The 27,542-nt window shown below is 39.6% G+C and overlaps 1 protein-coding gene across 6 annotated transcripts in view; it reads left to right on the top strand.

The window, feature by feature from the left end:
- The window catches only part of MYOCD (myocardin), a 41,852-nt gene extending 15,342 nt beyond the window's left edge, over positions 1 to 26,510 (top strand). For 4 of the 6 annotated variants that reach the window (XM_073579735.1, XM_073579737.1, XM_073579739.1 and 1 more), the window contains exons 2-13: positions 9,095 to 9,150; positions 10,216 to 10,291; positions 10,669 to 10,830; positions 13,437 to 13,612; positions 16,633 to 16,761; positions 17,535 to 17,779; positions 18,069 to 18,216; positions 18,380 to 19,327; positions 19,425 to 19,553; positions 20,038 to 20,160; positions 20,743 to 20,797; positions 21,806 to 26,510. In XM_073579735.1, coding sequence (XP_073435836.1) covers positions 9,095 to 9,150; positions 10,216 to 10,291; positions 10,669 to 10,830; positions 13,437 to 13,612; positions 16,633 to 16,761; positions 17,535 to 17,779; positions 18,069 to 18,216; positions 18,380 to 19,327; positions 19,425 to 19,553; positions 20,038 to 20,160; positions 20,743 to 20,797; positions 21,806 to 22,326 — 2,768 coding nt within the window. In that variant the 3' untranslated portion in view covers positions 22,327 to 26,510. Of the gene's footprint in view, positions 1 to 6,419; positions 7,076 to 9,094; positions 9,151 to 10,215; positions 10,292 to 10,668; positions 10,831 to 13,436; positions 13,613 to 16,632; positions 16,762 to 17,534; positions 17,780 to 18,068; positions 18,217 to 18,379; positions 19,328 to 19,424; positions 19,554 to 20,037; positions 20,161 to 20,742; positions 20,798 to 21,805 lie in introns of those variants that run through there. The other 2 variants (XM_073579734.1, XM_073579736.1) reach the window with 2 other exon arrangements.
- Positions 26,511 to 27,542: the final 1,032 nt, after the last annotated feature.

Raw genomic sequence — 27,542 nt, 5'->3', positions numbered from 1 at the left:
ATCCCCAACAAGGACACATAAAAGAAACCCGTCTGCCTCTGGTGGTGGCGATACCTCATTGGGGTGGATTGGTTCCCTGCTCTTGCTAGCACACTCAGAACCCTTCCCCCACAAATCCCAAAACAGACAGAAATCCCGGCCAATAACTATAGGATGCAACAAGTCTCGAACGCCAACTTCATGCGACTCGGTGCCATGCGCCGTTTCAATATTCACCCTAGCCATAGGGTAATCCTTTGCATCGCCATGTATGCACCAAACACCAATCTTTTTACCCGGGAGTATGTTGAGAGGAAAACTGGCCCACACAAGGGTCACCAAGCTCCCGGAGTCTAGAAGCGCCATTGCTGCTTGCCCGTTCACCTTCACGGGACATGCTTGTGGCCCCTCGTTAGATGGCGAATTCACACTGCAAGCTGGATATGCGTAGTATGAACTACGGCGTCCCATGCTGCAGTCCATCTGCTCGGTAGTCTGGGAACAACGGGCAGCTATATGTCCTGGCCTGTGACACTTTCAGCAAATATCACCCGAGGGGACCTTGGGCACCACCTCCCCGCCCCTTTTGACCTTGGACGCATCACCCCTTTTTGGGACTCCGCCCCCTGTTGGGTCCCCCAATATGGAATGGACTGCTTCCCCAAGGAACCTTCCATCCCCTGGTATCTCTCGACCAGCCCAACCAGTTCATCGGCATTTTGGGGATCACCCTGGGCCACCCAAGTCTGTAGGGGTCTCGGCAGAGAATGCAAACCGATCCATGACCACTCCCTCTGCCATCTGTGCAGGGGCAGCCGACTCTGGCTGCAGCCATTTCTGGACCAGGTGCAACAGGTCGAACATTTGGGAGCGTGGCGGTTTGTCCCGGTGATAGGCCCAGCGATGAACTCGCTGTGCCCTGGTAGTCATTGTTACCCCCAAGCGTGCGAGAATTTCCGCTTTTAATTTGGGATACTCTCTGGCGTCTTGTACAGTCAGGTCAAAGTACGCCTTCTGGGGCTCCCCCGTTAGGTATGGGGCCAGTACCTCTACCCACCGCTCTGGCTGAAGTTTTTCCCTCTCGGCCACCCTCTCAAACACCGTCAAGAAGGCCTCCACATCATCCTCAGGGGTCATTTTTTGCAATGCGCGTCTTACCGCCTTCGTGATGTGGGTGGCATCAGCCGGACCTGGGGTAGGGGCGCTCATCCTGCCCTCCTGGATGGCGGTTGCCAGAAGCTGTATCAGCTGCCGTTGCTCCTGCTGGCTCTGCTGCCATTGGTCCTGCTGGCGCTGCTGTATGAACAGCTTGTTGGACTCCTGTTGCTGTGTCTGGGCCTGGACCAGGTGTTTCAGCAATTCCTACATTATTCCGGGTAGAGCTTGCTGCCTCGCTGAAAACTTTACCCTGGACATACAGCAACAGTCTCACGTCTCTGCTGGGAACTCTGCCCGCATTCTCCACCAATTGTAGGGATTCTACTCGCTTAGGTGCGACGGGAGACAGTCAGGAGGCAGGTTCCCTTGAAGTTCATGCGGTTTGTTACATCATAAACCAAACAGCATGTCACCAAAATAAACAGCCTTCAGTTCAGGCGACAAAATAACATCAAAATGTCCTTTCCTTCAGGCTCAGTCCGCGAGTCTCAGCACACACAGGAGGTGTATACCCCCTCACATACAGCTGCCTTGTTCATGAGCAGGCCACATTATAAGGGTGTAGCCACACCCACGAACCCAGCAGCTGGCTGGTCACACGATTGTGACGTCACCACAGGTCCTTCAAAAAAATAATACAGCTATATTTGTAATGCCTTACATTATGGAGACAAGCCATTTATGAGACACATATCTTCCATCGATTACACGACCCTTAGCCCTGCCACAGTAGTTGTATTCTTGTACATAGGGAGCAGTATTATATTAGATATATTCTTGTACATAGGGGCAGTATTATAGTAGTTATATTCTTGTACATAGGAGCAGTATTATAGTAGTTATATTCTTGTACATAGAGGCAGTATTATAGTAGTTATATTCTTGTACATAGAGGCAGTATTATAGTAGTTATATTCTTGTACATAGGAGCAGTATTATAGTAGTTATTTTCTTGTACATAGGGGGCAGTATAATAGTAGTTATATTCTTGTACATAAGAGCAGTATTATAGTAGTTATATTCTTGTACATAGGAGCAGTATTATAGTAGTTATATTCTTGTACATAGAGGCAGTATTATAGTAGTTATATTCTTGTACATAGGAGCAGTATTATAGTAGTTATATTCTTGTACATAGGAGCAGTATTATAGTAGTTATATTCTTGTACATAGGAGCAGTATTATAGTAGTTATATTCTTGTACATAGGGGGCAGTATTATAGTAGGTATATTCTTGTACATAGGAGCAGTATTATAGTAGTTATATTCTTGTACATAGGAGCAGTATTATAGTAGTTATTTTCTTGTACATAGGGGGCAGTATAATAGTAGTTATATTCTTGTACATAAGAGCAGTATTATAGTAGTTATATTCTTGTACATAGGAGCAGTATTATAGTAGTTATATTCTTGTACATAGGAGCAGTATTATAGTAGTTATATTCTTGTACATAGAGGCAGTATTATAGTAGTTATATTCTTGTACATAGAGGCAGTATTATAGTAGTTATATTCTTGTACATAGGAGCAGTATTATAGTAGTTATATTCTTGTACATAGGAGCAGTATTATAGTAGTTATATTCTTGTACATAGGAGCAGTATTATAGTAGTTATATTCTTGTACATAGGGGGCAGTATTATAGTAGGTATATTCTTGTACATAGGAGCAGTATTATAGTAGTTATATTCTTGTACATAGGAGCAGTATTATAGTAGTTATTTTCTTGTACATAGGGGGCAGTATAATAGTAGTTATATTCTTGTACATAAGAGCAGTATTATAGTAGTTATATTCTTGTACATAGCGTACATAGTGTAATGTATAATGTCTGTAAGATCTGTATGTTAAAGTAAAGCATGATGTTTCTAGAACCTTCAACTGCATCTGAATTGTTTTGTTTAAAATTCATTGTGGTAATGTCTAGAACCAAAATTAGAAAATGTTGTCTCTGTCCAAATATATATGGACCTAACTGTAGATGCTCCTCCAACTGTAACCAAAGTCTACTATACTTGTTGGTATAACCTGGGCATCTCCTGTATATAATTATACATGTACAGCTGGTATAACCTGGTCGTCTCCTGTGTATAATTATATATGTACAGCTGGTATATCCTGGGCATCTCCTGTATATAATTATATATGTACAGCTGGTATAACCTGGGCATCTCCTGTATATAATTATATATGTACAGCTGGTATATCCTGGGCATCTCCTGTATATAATTATATATGTACAGCTGGTATAACCTGGGCATCTCCTGTATATACCGTAATTATATATGCACAGCTGGTATAACCTGAGCATCTCCTTTATATAATTATATATGTTCAGCTGATATAACCTGGGCATCTCCTGTATATAATTATATATGTACAGCTGGTATAACCTGGGCATCTCCTGGATATAATTATATATGTAGAGCAGGTGTAACCTGGGCATCTCCTGGATATAATTATATTTGTACAGCTGGTATAACCTGGGCATCTCCTGGATATAATTATATATGTACAGCTGGTATAACCCGGGCATCTCCTGTATATAATTATATATGTAGAGCAGGTATATTCTGGACATCTCCTGTATATAATATATGTACAGCTGGTATAACCTGGGCATCTCCTGTATATAATTATATATGTTCATCTGGTATAACCTGGGCATCTCCTGTATATAATTATATATGTACAGCTGGTATAACCTGGGCATCTCCTGGATATAATTATATATGCACAGCTGGTATAACCTGGGCATCTCCTGTATGTAATTATATATGTACAGCTCGTATAACCCGGGCATCTCCTGGATATAATTATATACAGTCATGGCCAAAAGTATTGACACCCCTGCAATTCTGTCAGATAATACTCAGTTTCTTCCTGAAAATGATTGCAAACACAAATTCTTTGGTATTATTATCTTCATTTAATTTGTCTTAAATGAAAAAACACAAAAAGAATTGTCCTAAAGCCAAATTGGATATAATTCCACACCAAACATAAAAAAGAGGGTGGACAAAAGTATTGGCACTGTACGAAAAATCATATGATGCTTCTCTAATTTGTGTAATTAACAGCACCTGTAACTTACCTGTGGCACCTAACAGGTGTTGGCAATAACTAAATCACACTTGCAGCCAGTTGACATGGATTAAAGTTGACTCAACCTCTGTCCTGTGTCCTTGTGTGTACCACATTGAGCATGGAGAAAAGAAAGAAGACCAAAGAACTGTCTGAGGACTTGAGAAACCAAATTGTGAGGAAGCATGAGCAATCTCAAGGCTACAAGTCCATCTCCAAAGACCAGAATGTTCCTGTGTCTACCGTGCGCAGTGTCATCAAGAAGTGTAAAGCCCATGGCACTGTGGCTAACCTCCCTAGATGTGGATGGAAAAGAAAAATTGACAAGAGATTTCAACGCAAGATTGTGCGGATGTTGGATAAAGAACCTCCACTAACATCCAAACAAGTTCAAGCTGCCCTGCAGTCCGAGGGTACAACGGTGTCAACCCGTACTATCCGTCGGCATCTGAATGAAAAGGGACTGTATGGTAGGAGACCCAGGAAGACTCCACTTCTTACCCCGAGACATAAAAAAGCCAGGCTGGAGTTTGCCAAAACTTACCTGAAAAAGCCTAAAACATTTTGGAAGAATGTTCTTTGGTCAGATGAGACAAAAGTAGAGCTTTTAGGGCAAAAGCATCAGCATAGAGTTTACAGGAGAAAAAAGAGGCATTCAAAGAAAAGTACACGGTCCCTACAGTCAAACATGGCGGAGGTTCCCTGATGTTTTGGGGTTGCTTTGCTGCCTCTGGCACTGGACTGCTTGACTGTGTGCATGGCATTATGAAGTCAGAAGACTACCAACAAATTTTGCAGCATAATTTAGGGCCCAGTGTGAGAAAGCTGGGTCTACCTCAGATGTCATGGGTCTTCCAGCAGGACAATAACCCAAAACACACTTCAAAAAGCACTAGAAAATGGTTTGAGAGAAAGCACTGGAGACTTCTAAGGTGGCCAGCAATGAGTCCAGACCTGAATCCCATAGAACACCTGTGGAGAGATCTAAAAATGGCACTTTGGAGAAGGCACCCTTCAAATATCAGGGACCTGGAGTAGTTTGCCAAAGAAGAATGGTCTAAAATTCCAGCAGAGCATTGTAAGAAACTCATTGATGGTTACCGGACGCGGTTGGTGGCAGTTATTTTGGCTAAAGGTTATGCAACCAAGTATTAGGCTGAGGGTGCCAATACTTTTGTCCGGCCCATTTTTGGAGTTTTGTGTGAAATGATCAATGTTTTGCTTTTTGCTTCATTCTCTTTTGTGTTTTTTCATTTAAGACAAATTAAATGAAGATAATAATACCAAAGAATTTGTGTTTGCAATCATTTTCAGGAAGAAACTGAATATTATCTGACAGAATTTCAGGGGTGTCAGTACTTTTGGCCATGACTGTATGTAGAGCAGGTATATTCTGGGCATCTCCTGTATGTGACTCGAGGATCCTCTGGTCTGTCAGCTGTTGTGTTGCATTCAGAACATCTGCCATTGAGATCTTCATCTCATGTTGACACCACTCTGTACGTCAGAATCGTGTTTGTGAAGACCAGACATAAATTCTCCATAACGTGATGTTGTTGTTAAGATTTTTGAGTTCTTTAACCCTATGTTATCTGTGCTGCCATCTTTGCTGCACAATAAGGCAGGTGGTCATCATACGCCTATAGGAAGTAGCGGAAATCAACCTCGTCTGTAGGACAAATGCGGTAATGCCCTTGATCAACATCTCTAAAATCAACATCTCTAACATAAGCTCCTAGTCACATCTGGTCTTGGTCGGCAGCAGTAAACTGCCCTTTGATAATGTACCATGGACAATATGTTGTGACACTGCCGACAGACATGGCTTGTCCTCCACACACAGTTGACTCAACTACAGTCCATAGGTTCCGTTACACTTTTGACTTGTTAAGGAGGATGTTCTCTTTCTTCGTACATGTTTTCCGCACGCCCCCCGTAGAGCCTCGTGTTCTCCATTGCTACTAAACCATTTATTTGTAATGTAGGACTTCTGCTACGTTCCGTGTACAGTTTCCGCAGCTGTCACCACTTTACGTTCATCTGTTCCTTGTTAGATACGAAGAACATTTCCTTCCAAGACACAGAAGGCAACATAAAGCCTTAAATTTAAAGCATCTACTCCACACGTGCCTACCTGCCCTGTGACTTCTGTATCGTGGGCCGAAGACATGTTATTGTCAAAAGTAATTGGACTTATGGCATCTGAAGGCCATGGATTGTCCACCAACGTTGGGGTTTCGAAAGATCTTTAATGGATAAATGGGAATTCATTCTTGAAGACTTGTCATAAGATAGCATTAATGTAGGGTCTATGATTTGGAACCCTCAACGAATCCAATCAATGATGTGCATAATTCGGACCTACTGAATCCAAAAGGGAACCTTATAGTCTCATCCTATCAATCCCGTTATGCATAAAATTTTCACAGCTTATAGGGAAATCTTACCCTGATGTAGCTCCTTCCAATTTAGTTTTTCTTCATTCATCCTAAATTTTTTGGACTATGACAAATCGGCTCCATGTGGTGAGAAGAAGATACATTCTGCAGTCACATGTCTACTCAAACCACCAATGTTCCCTGGCTTGGTGTGATCCTTGTTAATTTTGTTCTGCATGAGGTGTGACCCCATCATTAACTCCGTTAACCAACAGTTATGTCATATCTAACCCTACTATGTCAGTGAGAAACGTCGAAGCTGAAGAAAAAGTGCATGAGTTCTCATTGGAGCCATGTGGGCTTGGTCATGACCAGAGAAGTCTTCATTTTTGATTATCTTCTTCTAACAGTTTTACAGTTGCGACTTCAGCAGAGAAGAAACAGACAACATCTAGTGGAACATGGCCTCATGCCTCGTAAGTATACTGGGGCTCTACAATCCTGTTGGACATGAAATCCCCAAGAAGCAAACTACTATGTATTATGAATGTCCAAGTACAGTCTGACAATATTTGAAGGACTTGGGCTGGTTTCACACTTGCGTTTTTTTTGCGGTTTTTTAGTGCAAAAAAAAGCATGCTTTTTTTCCCTATCTTTTACATGGGTGCGCATAGGTGCGCATACACATGCGTTTGTATGCACATGCGTTTTTTTGTAGTGTGCGCTCGGGCGCACAAAATGCATCCTGTTGCATTTTTTGTGCGTCCGACTTGCCCCAAAAAAACGCATGAGCACGCAATGTGTTTTTTTTACAGCCAAACACCCATTATAGTCTATGCGCAAAAAAAGCATGAGATTTTTTAAAAAAAAACGCACCAAAACCGGAAAAAAAGGACACAAACGCATGATGCGTTTTTTATGTGCGTTTGCACTGCGCATGCGCAAAAAAACGCAAGTGTGAAAGTAGCCTTACATCTATATATCCAGTGTCTAACTTTAAGCATAGTTCACAAATTCTCAGTGCCTAAATTTAGATATAGTCCACCAACTTCTCGTGCTTCTCTGTAGATAACGTTCACAAACCTCTGGTACTTAATTTTTCCTACTGTCCACCAACCTCTGATATTTAATTTTAGGAATACGTCACCAACTTCTGATGCCTAATTTTAGCTACTGTCCAAATACCTTTAGTGTCCAACGTCACTTAGAGTCCACCAACCTCTACTGCTAAACGTTACATTTAGTCCACCAACCTTCAGTGCTAAATTTTACATTTAGTCCACCAACCTCCAATGCTAAACTTTGCGTTTAGTACACCAACCTCCAGGGCTAAACTTTGCGTTTAGTACACCAACCTCCAGGGCTAAACTTTACATTTAGTCCACCAACCTTCAGTGCTAAATTTTACATTTAGTCCACCAACCTCCAATGCTAAACTTTGCGTTTAGTACACCAACCTCCAGGGCTAAACTTTGCGTTTAGTACACCAACCTCCAGGGCTAAACTTTACGTTTAGTCCACCAACCTCCAATGCTAAACTTTGCGTTTAGTCCACCAACCTCCAATGCTAAACTTTACGTATAATCCACAACCTTTGGTGCTCAACTCCAATCTCTAGTGCCCAATTTTAGGCATTATCTTGCAGCTTTTGGTGCCAAACTTTGAGTGGTTTGATTTTACATATGCTGTTATAAGACTGTAGGGTACCTTTTATTTGGTACCAAGGGGTTTAAAACGTCTAAAAAATTATCGTATGGGTGAATAAATTCAAACCAATTTTTGAAGAGCAATGGAAGAAGGGTTTGAAGGTCAGTAAGTTAACCTCTTCAGAGCGGTCACCTTTTGAAAGATTGTATCCACGAGACTCCTCCCTGAGTGTCTACCTAGGCTTTTGCTTGGGTTAAATCATAGAAAGGCAGAAAGAAAATGGGTAAGCATTTCATGTGTATGCTGTCAAGGGTCGTTGGGATAATCAAAGCTCTGCTTGTGTTTGTTGGGTTTTTTTCGTTCATATCAAAGACATTAAGGTATTGCTACTAGATCGAGAGTAGGTGGAACTTCCTTAAAAGGATGAAGGCACCTCAATCTTGCCAGAAGTTTTACGATTTTGGGAAACCACTCTACCTACTCCTCGACTGATGGTGATATATCCAATCTGGATTAATCTTCTCTTTAGAAAAGATGGATGCTCTATTGCAGAACCTCCACGTGGAAGGAAGACACTTGGTTGTTAGACATCTTAAAGCTCCAGGAGGTAAAATAAAAGGAAGGGAGTTTTCACATATACACATGAGCTTGTCATGGTTGTTATATCATGAAGGGTATATGGTCATACCGCATTAAACGGCATGATTGACAGCCTTCAGGCATCACAGATGGTCCATGATCTAGACCTATAACTCTGGGCCAATGACTACTTCAGTAGCACAGATGTACAAACATAAATATTCGGGTTTATACTAATCGTTTTCATTCTCTGTTTGTTTGTGTTGTAGCCCTCAAAAGTCCAGCTGCATTCCAGGAGCAGAGGAAAAACTTGGAGCGAGCCAAGGTAGCAAAACCTTTCTTCATAAATCACATGTGATGTAACTGGAGCTAAATACTCAATGCTCTTCTGTGTCTTGTAAGAAATGTAAGGATGTGGGGGGGAAGGATCGTTCATTAGCCTTCTGTAAGATTAGTACTTTCAGTATTCAAAGAATACTATTCCACTTACGGAGGCTAATACTGTGCCTTTATGGCCTCCTGTGGGCAACGGTGGTGGTATGCGTCACAGACATACATTGGGAAATATGCCGAGAATCTGATAAACACATCCTTCGAAAACAAGGTCCCAAGAACCCATATGATCATTGACACTGAGCTGATGGAACTCAAGATCAGGGACAGTTACATCTCTTGGAATGCCTCCTAAGGTGTCTGCTTACTTTCTGCGCAGTCGTTGACTGGTCATCCAGATGCCATGACCCAAAATGTACCCTGCAAGAGTCTATGTTATTCATAAAGGGGGGGACATTGATGTCTGACAGTAGGGTAGATGAGAGGTTACATTGTCTGCCCACAGAGAAAGAAGTCTTTATTCTGAGAAGATCTGCTGGTTTTTCAATCAAAAACAAAAAAATATGAGAAGACTGATGTAACCCGAGACCAGTAGTGTGACATCAATGTTGTGGAAATTGCCAGATGTTTTACCTGTCCAATACAGACTGTGTGTCACTCTTTAGTATTAGAAAACCAACAATCAAATACCCTTATGACTTTTGATTTAATAGAGGAGTCTCCTTTTTCCAAAACAGAGCAGAGAGATGCTTCGAGAGGCTCTCTCTTCTGGAGGACCCATAAACCTTGGAAACAATGTAATACCTCAGTTCTCCTGGTTGAAACTTCAGGAAATCGAAACACTTGCTTCCCCAATGATCACCAGTGGATCAAGCAAGAAGGCAACCTTTGACCAGTGTATTTTCAGGGAGGGAACACTTCTGGAAGAAAAGCTAATTTTTAAACCTAAAGAACCATTTTAATCTTATTCTCTATGGGGAACATCCATGATAGGTTGACCCAACTGGAATTTATGTATTGTTATGTCCTCTTTATTGACCCTCTGACTCTCTTTTAGAGTGAAGAATATTTGAAGCACAAGGTCAGAAGCAGGCCAGAAACGTCCGATCCTATAGATATGCACATTTTACAAGGTAAGCTGGAGGTCCATTTTGGTCACGTTATGAAATATTCCACCCATGGGTGCAAAGTCATTTTCATTCAGAAAAGAGAGACTATTCCAGTGGTAAAGATGGTGGCTTTCTTTCAATCTTGTCAATCTCCTTTCCCTCGCTACTGTCAGTGACAGCTAGTTTCCATATGTGCAACTCAAATCTACGTAGGGTCTATATAATCTAAGCCAATAATGTTTTAAAACACGTACATCAATAAAACCAGCATTTTGCAACGTTTATCTTCTTAGACGTAGGCCGTAAAACCTCTCGTACTCGAGTGACTGAGGAAACCATTTGCGTATATTGCATATCCAATTAATACAATATTGAGCTTTGCCGAATTTTTTGTCTTCTAGAATCATCTGCTGAAGGTTCGGCTCAGGCAGCCCAAATGAAACTGAAAAGGGCTCGACTTGCAGATGACCTCAACGAAAGGATTGCCCTCAGACCAGGCCCATTAGAACTTGTGGAAAAGAATATCATTCCTCTTGAATCTACTGTGAAGGAGGCCATGAAAGGTAAACCGGTTCCCCTTTTCTTCTTGGCTTGAGTTAACACTCAACTTCCTAGACCGGTGTTGCTCTACCATGACTAGATACGGATACCATGTTCTGTGGAGTTTTGGGGACAATGACGGGTTCTAAACATTACAATTCCAGTGAACTTTTATAGAAATATCTTGAATATCCTTGAAAGGGGGGGTTGATTTAGGTGCCATCATAAAACCTCGTGAAAACTATTTTTGAAACTGGACGTGTCCTATTCCCCCAGCACTGTTATAGTGTTGAGTTGTAGAGATGTTTGGCAATAGGATGAAGATTTCTTCATGACGATAAGTCTCAGCAATCAAGATGTTTGGACTGTTAACAGAGTTTCTCTTAGAATAATGATTTACGACCATCCCGGTGGTATTATATCTTCACTGGTCCAAACCTATAAAGTAGGATCATCTGGCTTTAACCTCTTGCAGATAAAATGTTTAGACACTGCAAAGTGCAGTCAAGTTATTTACGTAATCTCTCTGACTTGAGTAAAGTGGAAGAAGCCAAAACTTTAATAATTTCCAAACCAAGGGCAGCTTTGTCTGCATTCTTAGCTGGCACATAGCTGAGGGCTGATATCATAGCCCTATTTACTTTACCAGCTTCCTGTCAACGCTCGTAGCTAGCCATTGATGGAGAGCAGAGGGATTATTTAGGCCTTGGGTCCCATTACTACCTGTCATTGTGGTCTACACCAACAGATTAACAAATCTGTTCTCCTGCTTTGTGTAGTGTTCTGAGAAAGGTCTCAGCAATTGATTTTACATTCCCGGAGAGAGCAAGCCTGGGACATTTTTATTATATATTGACATTTGGGACCCTTCCCGGACTGATCGACTAGCCATATCATAAGAAATGTAGTAAAGATAGTGACTAGATTCTACACCCATCACCCTCCTTAGATGTGTGGGCAAGTCCATATCAGCTAGCATTTGATCATGACTCTACAACTGATGGCCAACTGCGTTTTCGGTCTTCTTCAGTAATGGTTACAATGGAGGAGATGTAGTGGTTGCATTGGGAATCATGATTTTATGTATATAGTTACTAATTTGCGGAGTTCTGATCATAAAGAACGTGGTTTACTTGGTTGCGATGACATTTGATGTAACTTTTTGAACCCCTTTGACCAAAAATGTATCTCCACATGCAAGAGTACCAATAAGTAAATACATTAAAGACTGAACCCGTCTCGACATCCGCCATATATATACGGCGCATGTCGGAAGTGGGTGAAATGGAGCGGTCTCACGCAGCGAGCCTGCCCCAAACCCGGTGGGTGATAGCTGAGTATTACAGCCTGGACCTGCAAATAACAATGCAGGAGGAGCGGAGCCAACTTGTGCTCGTGTAAGAATGTACACCCATCGGTGTGCCTGTGACATGATCGCGGGTTGCCGATCGGTTGTCATGACAGCCGGGGGTCAGCTGATGACCCCCGTGCTTGTTATTACGGAACTCTTTTGAAATTCTCCCTGTGGCCGAGCTTTGAAAGAGACTATAATTTTGGCTATATGCAGCTGAGGCATCGCGTGGTAATTCCACGTTCAGAAAAGTGTGATCTTTCAAAATCGAAAAAATCGGTAAACACCGTGAGCGTAAAAAATTGAACGACAAAATTACGTTTTTTTTTGGTCACTGCAGTTCCCCAAAAAATGCTGTAACAATCGATCAAAAAGTCACATCTATCCAAAAATAGTACTAATAAAAATGTCACCTCGCCCCACAAAAAATAAGGTATCACACAGCTCTATTGGACCAAAAATAAAAATATTCCATCGGAAAATGTCGACAATTCCCAAAAATTTTTTTTGCAAACTTCTGATTTTTTTTCATCAGTAATATAATAAGAAAAACTGGACATATGGACATATTTGGTATCGTCGTAATCGTACTGATGAAGAAAATCATATTGCATGGTCATTTTTACCACAAAATGTACTCCGTAATAACAATTCCCAAAAAACAAAGTCAAAATTGTGTTTTTTCACGATTTCATTGCACTTGTAATTCCCGTTTTTCAAGAAGGGGAGGAAAAAATGGAAATTGGCAAAGGAGTTAATTTCATCCCATGAGACTTTTTAAGGGTTTTTTAGGAATAGTAAAAATTTTCAGAGAAAGTTGCTGCAGAAATATGTTTTACTCCAAATATTGAGGGTTTTTTTTCCGTAATTTAGTAAGACCAGTCTGGATTGAGAGTACTTTTAGATGATGACCACCCAGGTTTTGGTCACAGGACATGTCGTGTAAAGGGTGATGGAGGAACCTGCCACAATCTCGACAGAAATAACTTCCACCAATTAGTCTTATGATTACCCAAGTATCATGTGCTGCTCACAAGGAGTTTGTCTGGGTGGTTGCACCTGCTTGTAGATTAGGAGCTCTGTTTTATATCCACGGTTATCTCATGTTATCAGGTCTCCGGAGGGAAGTGATTACGGCCAGAGGTTTCTTAGCCCTTGTCTACATTAAGTTATGTGACTCCACAGAGATAACATTTTGTGTTTTCGTCTACCCCACCACTGGGGGGGGTTAAGTACTTGAAAAAGGTTGACTCTGATTATTTTGTTCTTCATTTACAGGCAATCCAGCGAATTACTCTAAACCTGTGGACGCCTTTGCTTTTGAAGAAGACAGCAGCAATGACGAGTCCCCTGATCAAGAGAGAAGCAATGACTCTCAGGGAATTTCATCTTCATCTCCGCAAGAGACCAAAAATATGGATGACAGTAGTTCTCCAGACTCTGGTTCAGCACAGGTATGGATTATGGAATCATATCTTGTGCAAAGACACTGGTGGCCAAAGACATTATTGACAATTTAAAGAAATGATTGGTTGTGGTCTTTCCAGGCAACATCTAACATAATTCATTCACACCTACTCAACCAAAGACATCACAGACCATTTTTAATGAATTTTCTGTCTACTATGTTCTTGAGAGAGTTGGTGTTGTCTAGCAATGACTCGTTCATGTAGGACATGACTTCTTCAAAGGATATCCAATCTAGCATGTTCTTGGGGTTATTCATTCAGATAAACAATGAATAGCGGCTGCATATGCTCTTAGAAGCCATTGACTATTTTTATTGATTCATACTTTCCAGGAATGCTAATTCTTGTAGGGTATCATCTTTAATATACTGTATAATACAGGCTGAAAAAATCTTGAGCGATTGTTGGCCTAAACACTGACTACAACTAGTATATGGTTCTTCCATACAACATCTATTATAGTTGACCCATAGACAGTCTTCAGGGAAAGTAGACTTTTTGTAATCTTGCCCAAAACCTTGACTGGAAGCATATGTTTCCAGTCAGTGACTGTTCTAGATATACTCATTCTTGTTGGGTACCATCTTCAATAGATAACACAGTCTAAAATATTCTTGAGGTTGTTGACCTAAACACTGACTACAACTTGTATATGGTTCTTCCATACATCTATTATAGTTGACCTATAGACAGTCTCCAGGGAATGTAGACTCTTGGTAATCTTGCCCAAAACCTTGACTGTAAGCATATGTTCCCAGTCAGTGACTGTTCTAGATACACTCATTCTTGTAGGGCACCATCTTCAATAGATAATACAGTCTAAAATATTCTTGAGGTTGTTGGCCTAAACATTGACTACAAGTTGTTTATGGTTCTTCCATACATCTATTATAGTTGACCCATAGACAGTCTTCAGGTAATGTAGACTCTTGGTAGTCTTGGTCAAAACCTTGACTGTAAGCATGTGTTCCCAGTCAATGATTGTTCTAGTTGACCCTTATTTTTTGAGAGATGTGTTTTTGTGAACACCATAGACAGTTTTCAATGGATGGCATTATATGTTCTTGAGATTCTTGATGGATATAATTATACATTATTGGGGTTGTTGAGTGACACTCTAGTTGGGGATCTTCAATAGCAAAGAATAATTGGAGAACTGACCTTGAGTGATGTGGAACCTGTTCATTTGACTCATAAAATACATAATCTTGAATACCTAATGTTGTTTAGATTGTCCACCTGACATAACACAGGGGTAGTAAACTCTCCATCTTGGAATCATTCTTTAGAAGATAGTAATGTTCTGCATTGGGTTATATGGAGGGATTGTTAACCCAAGATACAACAGAACTTTGGCATGTGATTTCTTACTCCTCATTCCTCTGTCTTTGTAACACTGTGTACTTGGCATAACGACCCTTTATTTTCCAAGCTCTGAGGGCAGACGGCCAAGGTATTGTCTGCATGCTGCGTCTGATTACAGATCGCTAATAAAATATGATTGGTCTCGGAGGCCGGTTGGTTGTAGTGAGGGCATCACGTTCATACTCAGAGCCATCAAGGCTTTTAAGTAAAAAAATATATATATAGTTTATGACTAAGACAGTGTTTGAAGTTTTAGAAAGTTGGTTAAAAAAATAGGATCCACTGAGTTCCCGGTGAACCAAGTCAGTGTTATTTTAAAGAATTTTTTATATATATTTTACTAAACTGAATTACAGACTTTCTTTTTAATAAAGCTTTTAATTGTATTTAGTGAAAAATATTCTAGAGGAAAAATAAATTTTTTAATTATTTAGATTTTCTAGGAAGACGTTAAAAATGTTCATTTATATATTTATTTTATAGAATTACATTAAATGTTTTATTATTTTTAACTCTTTATGATTTTGTAAGTTGAAATTAAACATAATGTTTTAATTAATCTTTTTTTAATTATTGTCTTCTTAATTTTTATTTTATTTTTATGTTTGTCATTAAAAATGAAAATTAGAAACTAAACTGAATTTATTGGGGATTTTACACCCTAAAAAAAAAACCAAACTATTAGGAAAATGCTAAATCTTATAGCCCACTAAAATGGAAATATCATTTTTTTTTTTTCTTGGTTCTACACATTTTGGTTATAAATTTCCCTAAGAAATATCCTGTCGCTAAAAGTAAGGAGACGATATTTCCAGATATCCTGATGTAAATGAAACGTTCCCCGGAGATTTAATGTTGGGAGCCTGCCACGTTCAGACTTACCGCTTGCTCCTTGGGTCGGCCTAAACTTTAGATTCTTAACGCTCTCGTCATTTTTCCAGACACCGAATGGATTAAATAATTGTCGCCTCTGTCATTTTGGTATCCAAATCATATTTTAACAACTCTCCGAGATTACTCAATTATGACTTTATAGAGCCGGAGAATGGAAGTGTAATTTAAGTCCAGGCCCACACTTCCATTTTTACAGTGTGTCATAATGAATATCTGCTTCGGTATTAAAAGCTTTAAAAAAAAAAATATGTAAAAGTAATTATATTAAAAAAGGAATTAGAAAAAAAAATAATTAAGAAATCTTATCTAGCATATGTTATGTATAAGTATAATTGTATTATATTTGAAGAACAATTTACTAAAGATCGTATTAGTAATAAAAATACGAATAGTTAAACTCCATAATAAAGAATTAAAATAATAAAAAAAATAACACATTTAGAAAAAATAATGATATAATAAATATACCGATCATAAAATATTTATCACAAAAAAAAAAATCACAATTCTCTTATTTTTCCTTTGTGTCAATATTTTTTCTTTAAAAGAAAGGACACTTTTCCCTACCGCTCCCAATAAATTGTACCTTCGTAAATCTCTAGCCTATTTGACCGACTGTCATCTTAGACCTTCTGTCTCTAATCCTGGTGCGGTGTCTGAAAGCTCCTGGAACGTCTGGCGTCTCGGCGAGAGAGAGGGAAGAAATCTAACTATTTCATCTGAGACCTTTTCTCCACTCAATCCAGAATCATACCCAAGAAAATGAAAATGACCCACAAGACGATGGCGCACATCAGAGTCATCCCTGTTCTCTGCACCCAGAAGATCAATTGTCTACGACAGGACATGCCTCCCCTAATTCTGCAGCGGTAAAGGTAATTATGAAACCATTTCCTACCAAAAATTGCCACATTTATGAGATTTCTTGGAAAAAAAAAAAAAACTATCTCAGGTGGGTTTTTAAAACACTTACAATAAAGCTCGTGGTGGGATCTCAGAAAATTATCAAATCGGCCTTTGTAATATTGGTTTCTGCAACACTTTGATCCAAGAGTCGACAATATACGGGCCTTTTTTCAGTCCGATAGCTCCTCAGAATCATAGAATAAAATGTTAAAGTTGGAAGGGACCTCCAGGGTCATCGCGTCCATCCCCCTGCTCAATGCAGGATTCACTAAACCCTCTCAGACAGATGTCTCTCCAGCCTCTGTGTGACCAATCCCACCGAAGGAGAACTCATCACCTCCTCTCGTGGCCGCCTGTTCCACTCATTGATCACCCTCACTGTAACAATTCCATGTGCTTTGGAGGTGGTAGTGATCCCCTTACCTATTAGATTAGTGTTCACCAATGGTATGTCCACCCCTGGTTGGACCAATGCTATGATGGCAACTGAGTTGCCACCTAGGACAGACAGGCTCTGCTTAAGACTCTTGGGTAAATTGCCTACCTCTTTGCTAACAATGCGGCTCGTCTCGAGAAATGAGTCAAACAGGTTCTTAACTCTAAGTAAAAACTGAACTGAGCACAACCTTAGCATAGTATATAGTAACCACATCCCATCTGAAGGAAGATTTGAGTTACTAGGGAATTGAAATTAGGCCATAGGTTTAAAAAACTAAGTTTTGCTCTTGTTTGGATCCGATAGACCAAGTCTACCACAGATTCCAAAAACCGGCACAAAAAACCTAAAGACATCAAGCCCAAAGTGAAAAAGTTAAAATATCATCAATACATTCCTCCGGACCAAAAGGCTGAGAAGTCTCCTCCACCTATGGACTCTGCTTATGCGAGGCTCCTACAACAGCAGCAACTTTTCCTTCAACTGCAGATATTAAGCCAACAGCAGCATCAACATTTCAACTACCAAGGCATGCACCACTCGCATCTCAAGTATGTATTGTCTCCACCTCAGCATACACCTGTAGATGTATAGTCATAGATGAAAAATATTTATCATTAAAACTACTTGTGGTCTTTATAGTCCTATTTCTAGAACATTTCATGGCTTGTGGTTCTTCTAATTATGAGTTTAGAGCCAAATGCATAAGATCACATGACAGGATTGAAGGACCTTATTTTGGCTACATAAAAGATATTGCAGTCCATAAACGTATTGACAGATTTCTCAGTGGTCATCAAAGATGACATTTTATTTTTTCATTCTCTTTGTGTTTTTAAGACAGCCAAATGAACAAATGACTCGAAACTCCAACACGACTATGGTTACTAGTCCTTCACTGTCTCCAGTGAAGACCACGTTCTCTGGACAAGGAAATATGTCTTCTATGAAACCAGGTCTACTGCCTTCTAATCTGGATGATTTGAAAGTAAGTTCTAGGTTGACTTGCAGTTGGTTGGGCAACTGCATTGGTTTACTTTGTAGGCATCTTTACACAATGTTATTTCAGCACTGTATGGTACACCGAATGTTTAGTGGAAGTAAGTTTCTACTGCCTCATTTTTAATGTCAAATACCTTTTTCTTTTGAAGGTATCAGAGTTGAGGCAACAGCTAAGAATACGTGGCTTGCCTGTATCTGGTACAAAGACCTCACTGATGGAACGACTACGACCCTTCCAGGAGTGTAGCAGCAATACTGTCCCAACATTTAGTGAAATCACCACTGTCACTTTTCCCGTTACTCCAAATAACTCAGGCTTCCAATCACACCCATCAGGAGGAGTAATTTCTAATGGATTTTATCAGTTCGGTAGCACCAGTTCCACTCCACCAATATCCCCAGCTTCTTCAGATCTCTCTGTCAATGGTTCCTTACCTGACACTTTCAGTGATGGACCAATGTCTTCTCCTCAGTTTGGTCTCCACCCTTCACCTATTCACCTAAGTGCTGAGGACAGTCTAATGAGCAGCATCAACAGTGGTAGCTACCAAATAGAACTGGAAGGCATGGATGCTGAAAAAGACAAAATGTTGGTGGAGAAGCAGAAGGTCATCAATGAGTTGACCTGGAAGCTTCAGCAAGAGCAAAGACAAGTTGAAGAACTTAGGCTGCAACTGCAGAAGCGAAAAGGGAATTGTATTTCTCTCGACAAGGCGCCTCCATCTCAACACTTTTTCGGAGTACATATCAAGCAAGAAAAAGTCTCCAGCTGTCCCTTTTCATCTAATCAAATGTCCATGAAACCCCAGGCAAACATTGTATCTGAAAAACCTGGATCATGTACAACACAACCAATGCCTTGTCTGATGAACAACCATTGCATGGAAGCTTCCAACCCAAATTCCATCATGTCTTCCACTTTCCTCAGTCCTCAATGTTCTCCACAACACTCTCCCATTGGAACTACAAATAGTCCACAGCACATCAGTTTACCACCATCTCCCAATAACCACTACCTGTTATCTGTATCTCCGAGTTCACAAGGAGACACACGTAGTGTGTCACCAAAAGTCAACCATCATATTAACACAACACAGGTATGATACCATTGAGAAATGTTCTCCAAGAAAGGGAGCCAATGTCTTTCGTAAATGTGCCGGGTACCAAATAAATATTTTCACCTTCCACTTGTAGGATACTTCAAGTTCTATCTGCTATTCTCCAAACCAGAACACTCTACAGCCACCCTACATTGATCAATCGGAAAACAAGCAGAGTATCAAAGATCGAGTCCCACCAAAAAGTTCATCAGTGTTAGGAAAGGTAAGTTCTTGGCATGATGTACTTCTTGCCGTGAGACTTAATATTTGTACACTGGAGCCATTGAGTTGGCATAATATAATAATGGTCGTCATTTCGTAATTCTAAAATTCATAACCTTTCGAAAACTGTTGAGCGTTCTTTGACACATGGATCTTGCCATGGTGATCATTCAAGTGTTTGGACCTCTTTTTACTGAAATTTGGCTATAAAATGTCCAACTTCCCAATAATGAACCTGGATCGCTTCTGATCATCGGTATCCTAGGATGATGTCAACTCTGTAGGCGAGGTCTTCATCCAAATATCTGAGCAGGCTTTTGTGGTGCCTTTCATCCAGGCATACAGCATCGATAGCATGGGATTGGATGGAAACATTGACATCCATGTAGCTTCAGACAACTTTTAATTATAGCTTGGAATTGGATTTTTTGTCCATGCCAAAAGGACATTTCTTCTCTCATTTTATATGATCTATTTACTTGCAGATAAATGTTTTGCAGCCATCTCCCCAGGCAGGTCAAAAGATTCCCACCCCCGGCACGAATTTCACTAATGCAACCTCGTCAGTTTCCAAGCAGCTTCCCTCCTACGAGGATGCAGTCAGACAGGTAATAAGAAGCTAAATGGCCAATTTTTCATAAATTTTTTGCAATTTCCTATCCTCCCTTTCCTCCCCCCCCCAAAAAAAAATAAAATTTAGATTTGAATTAAATATAACAATAGAAATAGAATGAACCCTAGGCATGTTAAAAAATATTATTTATCAATTTGTCAGTATTTTTTGGCATGATAACTCACTCAACTGATCCAAAAATGTCACCATGGAATCCAGTGATGTCATCTCTAGATGGTTCCCTATGGAACCGTAATGGTCTGGTTTGAGTCTTTTCAGTTTAGCACTTAAAAAATATGTTAAAATTCACAACTATTGAAATGAAAAACTAACATGGAATATTTTATACCTTAAGCCAAATTTCCATAGTGTGACCTGTTCATCAAGAACGCTCATTCTCAGTTGTACTTTCTATGTCAGGGTTGGGGGTCACGTGTGTTTTTGTTTCTTTGTTTTTTTACCTTGCTATACTATGGGCTTTGATGCCAACGACCTGTTTGTGAACAACTAAATATTTTTAACTTTTCTACAGGATTGCATAGTTCTTATTCCTCATCTTGATGTTTTCTTTCCACAGCAAACAAGGAGTCAACAGATGGACGAACTCCTTGATGTCCTGATTGAAAGTGGAGGTGAGACCTGAACACAAAATTTTAGACAATGTCTACCCACTATGGAGTGATGAGTTATGAAGACTTTTACCACCAAGATATCCGTCTTCATGGTTTAGTATAACTTTTACTGGTCGTTGGGATGAACATATCTATAGTTATATTCTTCAGTCTATATACACAAAATTACCATATGTCTGAACGTTATTAGGCTACATTATGTATCCGTTGTGACGACGATGGGTGTGGACCGCCAAAAGCTGGGCTTACCGTAGAGGGGCATGACTAAGTGGCTACCAGGTCTTCGTTAGAGCCTCTAAAGGTGAGGACAGGTTTGAGCAGTTGGGATAGCCACCAAGTGTCACTCCCAGGTAGTGCCCAGTCTTGCAGCAGCTGACTGAATGGTTAGAGTCACAAATGCAAAGCACAGAGGGAGTAAACCGAGACATGGTCAAGAAGTCCGAGGTCGGGCTGGACAGCACAGGTTCAGAATACGAAGCCGGGGTCAGGAGTGAAGCGGTCAGTCAAAACGAGTACCCAAGCCTGGTTAGTAATGGGAGCGTCTAACAGGAATGCACCAAGACAGGGAACTAGTGATGAACTGCAACTAGGACCTAAGCTCAGGCAAGGTGTGGAGGGAGGAGCTGCCTAATATGTCACATGCTGGCAGGAATTAGGCCAGGGAAACAAAACTCGGTAGGCCACAACAGGGTTAAATTAATGCATCGTCGGGCCCCGCCTCCCCTTAGCCAGGTGGCAGGAGGAAGTAGCAGTTCTGTGAGTACTGCAGGAGGAAGCTCAGTGAGACAGCCTGACACAGGGAGGAGCACAGCGGAGAACGCAGTCAGTCGGATGGAGCTGAGAAAGTGTGCAAGTTACCAGTTTGACATCATTATTATGGAAAGTCTGGCTTTGCACCTTACATTGCCCAAGAATAAAATTCTTTGCTGATGAAGGCTCTCCAGGTATATTATGTAAGATCTTCATATGTTTTTAAGGTTTTTTCTTTTTTTTTTTATATTCCTACAGAAATGCCAGCCAATGCCAAAGATGAAAGGTCATGTGGGCAAAAGCTCAATCAGTTGAGTGTGTCAACTGGAAACCCAAGCGTGACCACCTCAAACCCCCATCTTCCATATGAAAACTGTTCGAACAATGACAGCCATCTTGATGTCTTACTCAGCACTCATAGCCCCATGGGAAGACCCAATGAAATACCACTGCTTAAAATTGGAAACGATGATCCACACTTTGAGCGTGTGATTGATGGGTTTTCTGGAAAAAGTTCTGAGGAAATATTAGAAACTTCTCTATCTCCCATGGAGACCCAATTGTCCCCATCATCTGTAGACAGCAATGGCCTTCAGCATTTGAGCTTTACTGAATCGCCTTGGGAGACCATGGAGTGGTTGGACTTAACGCCACCAAGTTCAGCCACAGGCTTGGGGTCGCTGACCACTACTGGTCCCAGTATCTTCAACACTGATTTTCTTGATGTAACAGATCTCAACTTAAACAATGCAATGGACCTGCACTTAGAACAATGGTAAAGTCCTCTTTGATAAAACAACACAAACTGTCAAAAAGTGACCTTACCCATATTCTCCTCAGAAATTTGGGGAAAATCAGTACATGGAGCTTTAATTTTTGCTATAAATAACCAAAAATATCCATGAAATTCCATCAATTTATTGGAGACGATCACTCATACTTCATTCTGTTTAGCCTCAGACAATCAAACAAGGACAATCATCAACCCACTGTACATAAGCCTAGAGTTCATCTGAGGACTACAAAAGGAGGCAATAGTCAAGGAGTATCCACCACAGCCTTAAGCCCACCCAACGGTGTTCAAGGCATCCAAGAGGAACATTTATAGACTCAAAAGAACTGGTAGTCTCCAGCCATTGTTGGATAGTGTACATTATAAAGGGTTGTACCACTTCTTTTCTGGACTGTGGTTAAATACCAGAACTTGTTTTTCTTGATACTGAGCTTTGAGAATTGTTAAGGTTCAACTGCATTTTTTTGTATTTATGTTGGGGTCACTGTTTCATTGCTGTCTTTAAGAATTACAGTGGTAAAAAAGTGGTACTGCACTTGTATAAAATCTAAAACTATCCACAAAAAAATAGATGAGAGAACTTGTAGACCCACAGAGCACACAGGATTATATATGGTCTATATTTAGGAAATTGGACCCACCTGTTGTCCTACTGTAGTTCAGGCATCTAACAAACATGTTTGGTCTACCGGGGAGCGTCTATTGACCTTGGATCCTCAGTCGATCATTCCAAGGTTGGTAGGATTCCTCAACTAAAATCTGGTGCCTATGGAAGACCCAAGGCTACAACCCAGTTTTTAAACTAACCATGGATCCATAATTTCTGACCACCAAAGAGTCCACTCATTATTGTGTCAGTTTCGAGAGTATCACTATCGGAACGGTCGAAAACCTAAATTATGGTGATGAGTTAAAATCTTAGCAGTATGGGGAAATTTTCTCAAAATGACTATAAATATTTGAAATATTTAACTTGGGAAATATATCAAGGTCGGAAGACACAATTCGTCCAATCAATTCTCTGACTGTACATGTAAATTTTGACAAATATTTAAGTATCTATACATAGCTATGTATGGTTTATGTACATATGAGTGTTTTCTGGAGTGTATAAAATACAAGAAAACCAAAAAAAGTAAGTACCCCACTAAAACTGGTACTGTTAAGACGCCATGCCCGTTACACTTCAAAGGGATTGATAAGGATGTCGAAACTCACTTTGTATTTAGCTACTGGAAGATTAACAAAAACATAAAAAAACACACTAATTTTTTTCTTGATGACTGAGACCTATTTTTGAACAAGAAAAAATGCATTAATTTCCGTAAAAAAAAATATCTGCACATTCTTGTAACATGGTCCACTGTATATATACTGTTTTTGTATTTTTTTTTTTTTTTAACTTACAGGAAAACGAGTTTATACCATATAAGTTGTGATGCTCACCGATTTTAAGGAAAAACGTGGCTGCATGCTGTAAATAGGTAGAAGTAGCTGAATCTGGACACACCGTTTTCTTTCATTGTACAAAGGCCTTCACTTAGTTAGCACTGATACTATAGAGGATGATCACTGATCGTGTCGAAAAGTTTTATTTTACAAAGTTTCTTAAAAGCCATTCCAATCTGATCGAAAAGTCGCACTTTATAAAGGCAAAGTACAAGCCAATCCCAAAAGACTAAATGAAACCAGACAACCAAAAAATTCAGTCACCGGGTCAAGAATTTCGCCACTAGATACCATGGCATTATTTATCATTTTTTTGCAAATTTAATTTTAAAAGTATTTTTTTCTTTACTATTTTTATCTAGTAGGTTTAGATTTTGCCTGATTCTTAGATTTATTTTGTTCCTTCAAAAATAGATGTGCTGCCGAAGCCAGACTGATTTTATATTATGGATACCGTTAAAAAAAATATATATATAATTTTTTATTCTAATATTATTAGGTCTATCTTAATCCAACAATTCTCTAAAACTCTTATTTTTTTTTGCGATTTATTTCACAAAAACATAGTGCAAAAACATAGCAGCTGAATTGCCGTGAGCAAAATTAATAAACATAAAATATTCACCTTACCGTGAATATAAGGCTGTCCTCCGGTGTTCTACACCCAATCTTGGGTCTTCTTTCGCAACCTTCACTCAACGTTGAGTAGGTTTCGAAAGGCAATGCGGAGCACCAGATGGTGGCTAGGAAATCAGACAGCCGGTAAGTGAGTGGGTTTTTTTTTTTTCGCCCAATGTTTTATTATGGAGAGTAAGGGGCCTCATAATAGCTGTCGGCTGAGTGATGGTCAAACTGATCTTTCAGCCGGCAACTGTCTCTTACAACTTCTCTGTACACACAAGCGATCACTGTGCCAAGCTCTTCTGTGTTCTCTATAAGAAAGTCAGTGCCAGACTCCTTTGTCCCAGGTTTATCTTGCCAAGAACAAAAGGATCAGCAGCCTAAAATTGGACATACCAGAACCTTATCTCCCCAAAGTCATGTGTAGACGAACGACGATCGCATCACAGTGCATTGACTGGCCGTCGGCTCTCCTGACCCGAGCGTGACAGCTGCATAGAAATACATGCTGTCACGCTCAGGTCAGGACTGCCACCGGACAGTCTGAGAATTGCGATTGTCATCCATGTTATATGGGCTAAGGAGGGAATCAGGAGGCACTCATACACTTTAGACTGTCTACAGAGCTTGCCAATATCGTCCGGCTGGGCCGACGTATGTCCAATGTGTACAGGAGCCTTAATTGGGAATACAATTGAATTTCCTTATTGGCCGGTTCGGCCAACGTTAACCCAGTGTGTACTGGAGCCTTAATTAGGAATACAATTGGATTTCCTTATCGGCCGGTTAAGCCGGTGTTAGCCCAATGTGTACCGGAGCCTTAATTAGGAATACAATTGAATTTCCTTATCAGCCGGTTCAACTGACGTTAGTCCAATGTGTACCGGAGCCTTAATTAGGAATAACATTGAATTTCCTTATCGGATGGTTCGGTTTGGTGATTTCCTTGCCAAATTCGAGCCAAGTGCCAATTTCGAATCTCAGCAGATTCCCTTATCTCTAAAAGATATCAACTGGGAAGTAATTATATTCTACTAGATAAAAAAATAGATATTTTTTGGCAATATATTAAAAAAAAAAAAGTCTGATTCAATTTCAGCATTTATCCGTCCTTTGTGTACATGGTTGTGGTTGTTAGCTTTTTTATTCAATTCTGAATAAAGTTTTAGCGTAAAAACATTTTAAAAAATCTATATACAGTAGATTATTCTGTCCTTAAATATTATTACATGTTTGGTTCTAATTTTTGATAAAAACCCGAATTCCAATTTTCCCACCAGCACTATGTAAAATTGTATTTTTTATTTGTTTGCTGTGCCTTACGATATGCCATTTGTTCGATGCTTATACCTATAGACTTCATTGCTAGTTGCGAATCCTTTCCTATCCGGTAATTGTCAATCCAAAAAATAATCCTAATCACCAAGGGGACAAAAAAATAAAATAAAATTCTAGCAATCGGTGTTACTGGAATATATGCTAGGAATGTTATGTTATCACTTAGGGGACCAAGTCCTTCTTGGGGGAGAGGTTTTAGATTTTAGGGCTTCCCTTAGAATTTAGCTTTTTTTTTTTATATGTGATTGATTTAGAACAGCCCCCCCAAAATTTCCCTATTTTTAATTTATTTAATAATTTGATTTTTAATGCTTTTGGAACCACGTATTCTATGTAAAAGAACATTGTGAAAGCTGCATTCTATTTAGGAATACTAAAAAAAAAAATGAAAATTCAAAATATTGCCCATTTGATCGATGCTTCAGCTTTTTATTTTAAGTTCTATATTTTTTTTAATCACGTCTTTCATCACATAGCCGGTACGTACATTCAGACTTTTTGTTACAAGACCCTCAGACACTTAAGGCACAGACGATTCGCTTCCTATCAGTGACTTAAGCCGAACGCATTTTCTGGTTCCTACTAATTCATGCATCTTATTTTGTAAAGAAAAAAAAAAATTTTATGTAACTTTCTAACAAAAAAAAAACTTACTTTATTTTTCCAAACATTTTGTAAAATATAGTATGCCCTTTTGTGCAAAAAAAAAAAATAAAATCTGCAATCTTGTTTTTGAATAAAAAAAAAATAATAATTAAAGAATCTTTTGTCCGATTTATTCCCAATAAATACGGTAATCGTCGCATTGAAACGTGTTTCAAATATTTTTCTGGGAATTTATATACCACATTGACGTATTACAGAAAAAAAAAAAAACTGGAGCGATTGTTGCTAACAACCAAAACAGCCCCTTCCATTCTTCCGAGCTGCCGGGCATGGGTATTATCAGTGTGATTATACTATGTGACTGTGTGTACACAGCATGAGAAAACAAATGACTCCGGCCTGGCATCACCTGGCACAGCGCGAGGAAAATCTGCGTCCCCGAAGCAGCGAGCGAACCGAAGCCTGGAACGTATCAGCTGCAACGGCATAATTATACAAGTGATTCACAAATGTGGAAAGTGATCTGCGGAGCAACAACCTGACAGCCACTCATCATTCTCATAGGGGGCAGTATTATAGTAGATATATTCTTGTACATAGGGGCAGTATTATAGTAGTTATATTCTTGTACATAGGAGCAGTATTATAGTAGTTATATTCTTGTACATAGGAGCAGTATTATAGTAGTTATATTCTTGTAGATAGGAGCAGTATTATAGTAGTTATATTCTTGTACATAGGGGCAGTATTATAGTAGTTATATTCTTGTACATAGGAGCAGTATTATAGTAGTTATATTCTTGTACATAGGAGCAGTATTATAGTAGTTATATTCTTGTACATAGGAGCAGTATTATAGTAGTTATATTCTTGTACATAGGAGCAGTATTATAGTAGCTATATTCTTGTACATAGGGGCAGTATTATAGTAGTTATATTCTTGTACATAGGAGCAGTATTATAGTAGTTATATTCTTGTACATAGGAGGCAGTATTATAGTAGTTATATTCTTGTACATAGGGGCAGTATTATAGTACTTATATTCTTGTACATAGGAGCAGTATTATAGTAGTTATATTCTTGTACATAGGAGCAGTATTATAGTACTTATATTCTTGAACATAGGAGCAGTATTATAGTAGTTATATTCTTGTACATAGGAGGCAGTATTATAGTAGTTATATTCT

Source organism: Dendrobates tinctorius, unplaced genomic scaffold (assembly GCF_039654945.1).
Source record: "Dendrobates tinctorius isolate UK_male_01 unplaced genomic scaffold, ASM3965494v1 ptg000063l, whole genome shotgun sequence".
Taxonomy (NCBI): domain Eukaryota; kingdom Metazoa; phylum Chordata; class Amphibia; order Anura; family Dendrobatidae; genus Dendrobates; species Dendrobates tinctorius.
This window is presented reverse-complemented; position numbering and strand designations above follow the sequence as displayed.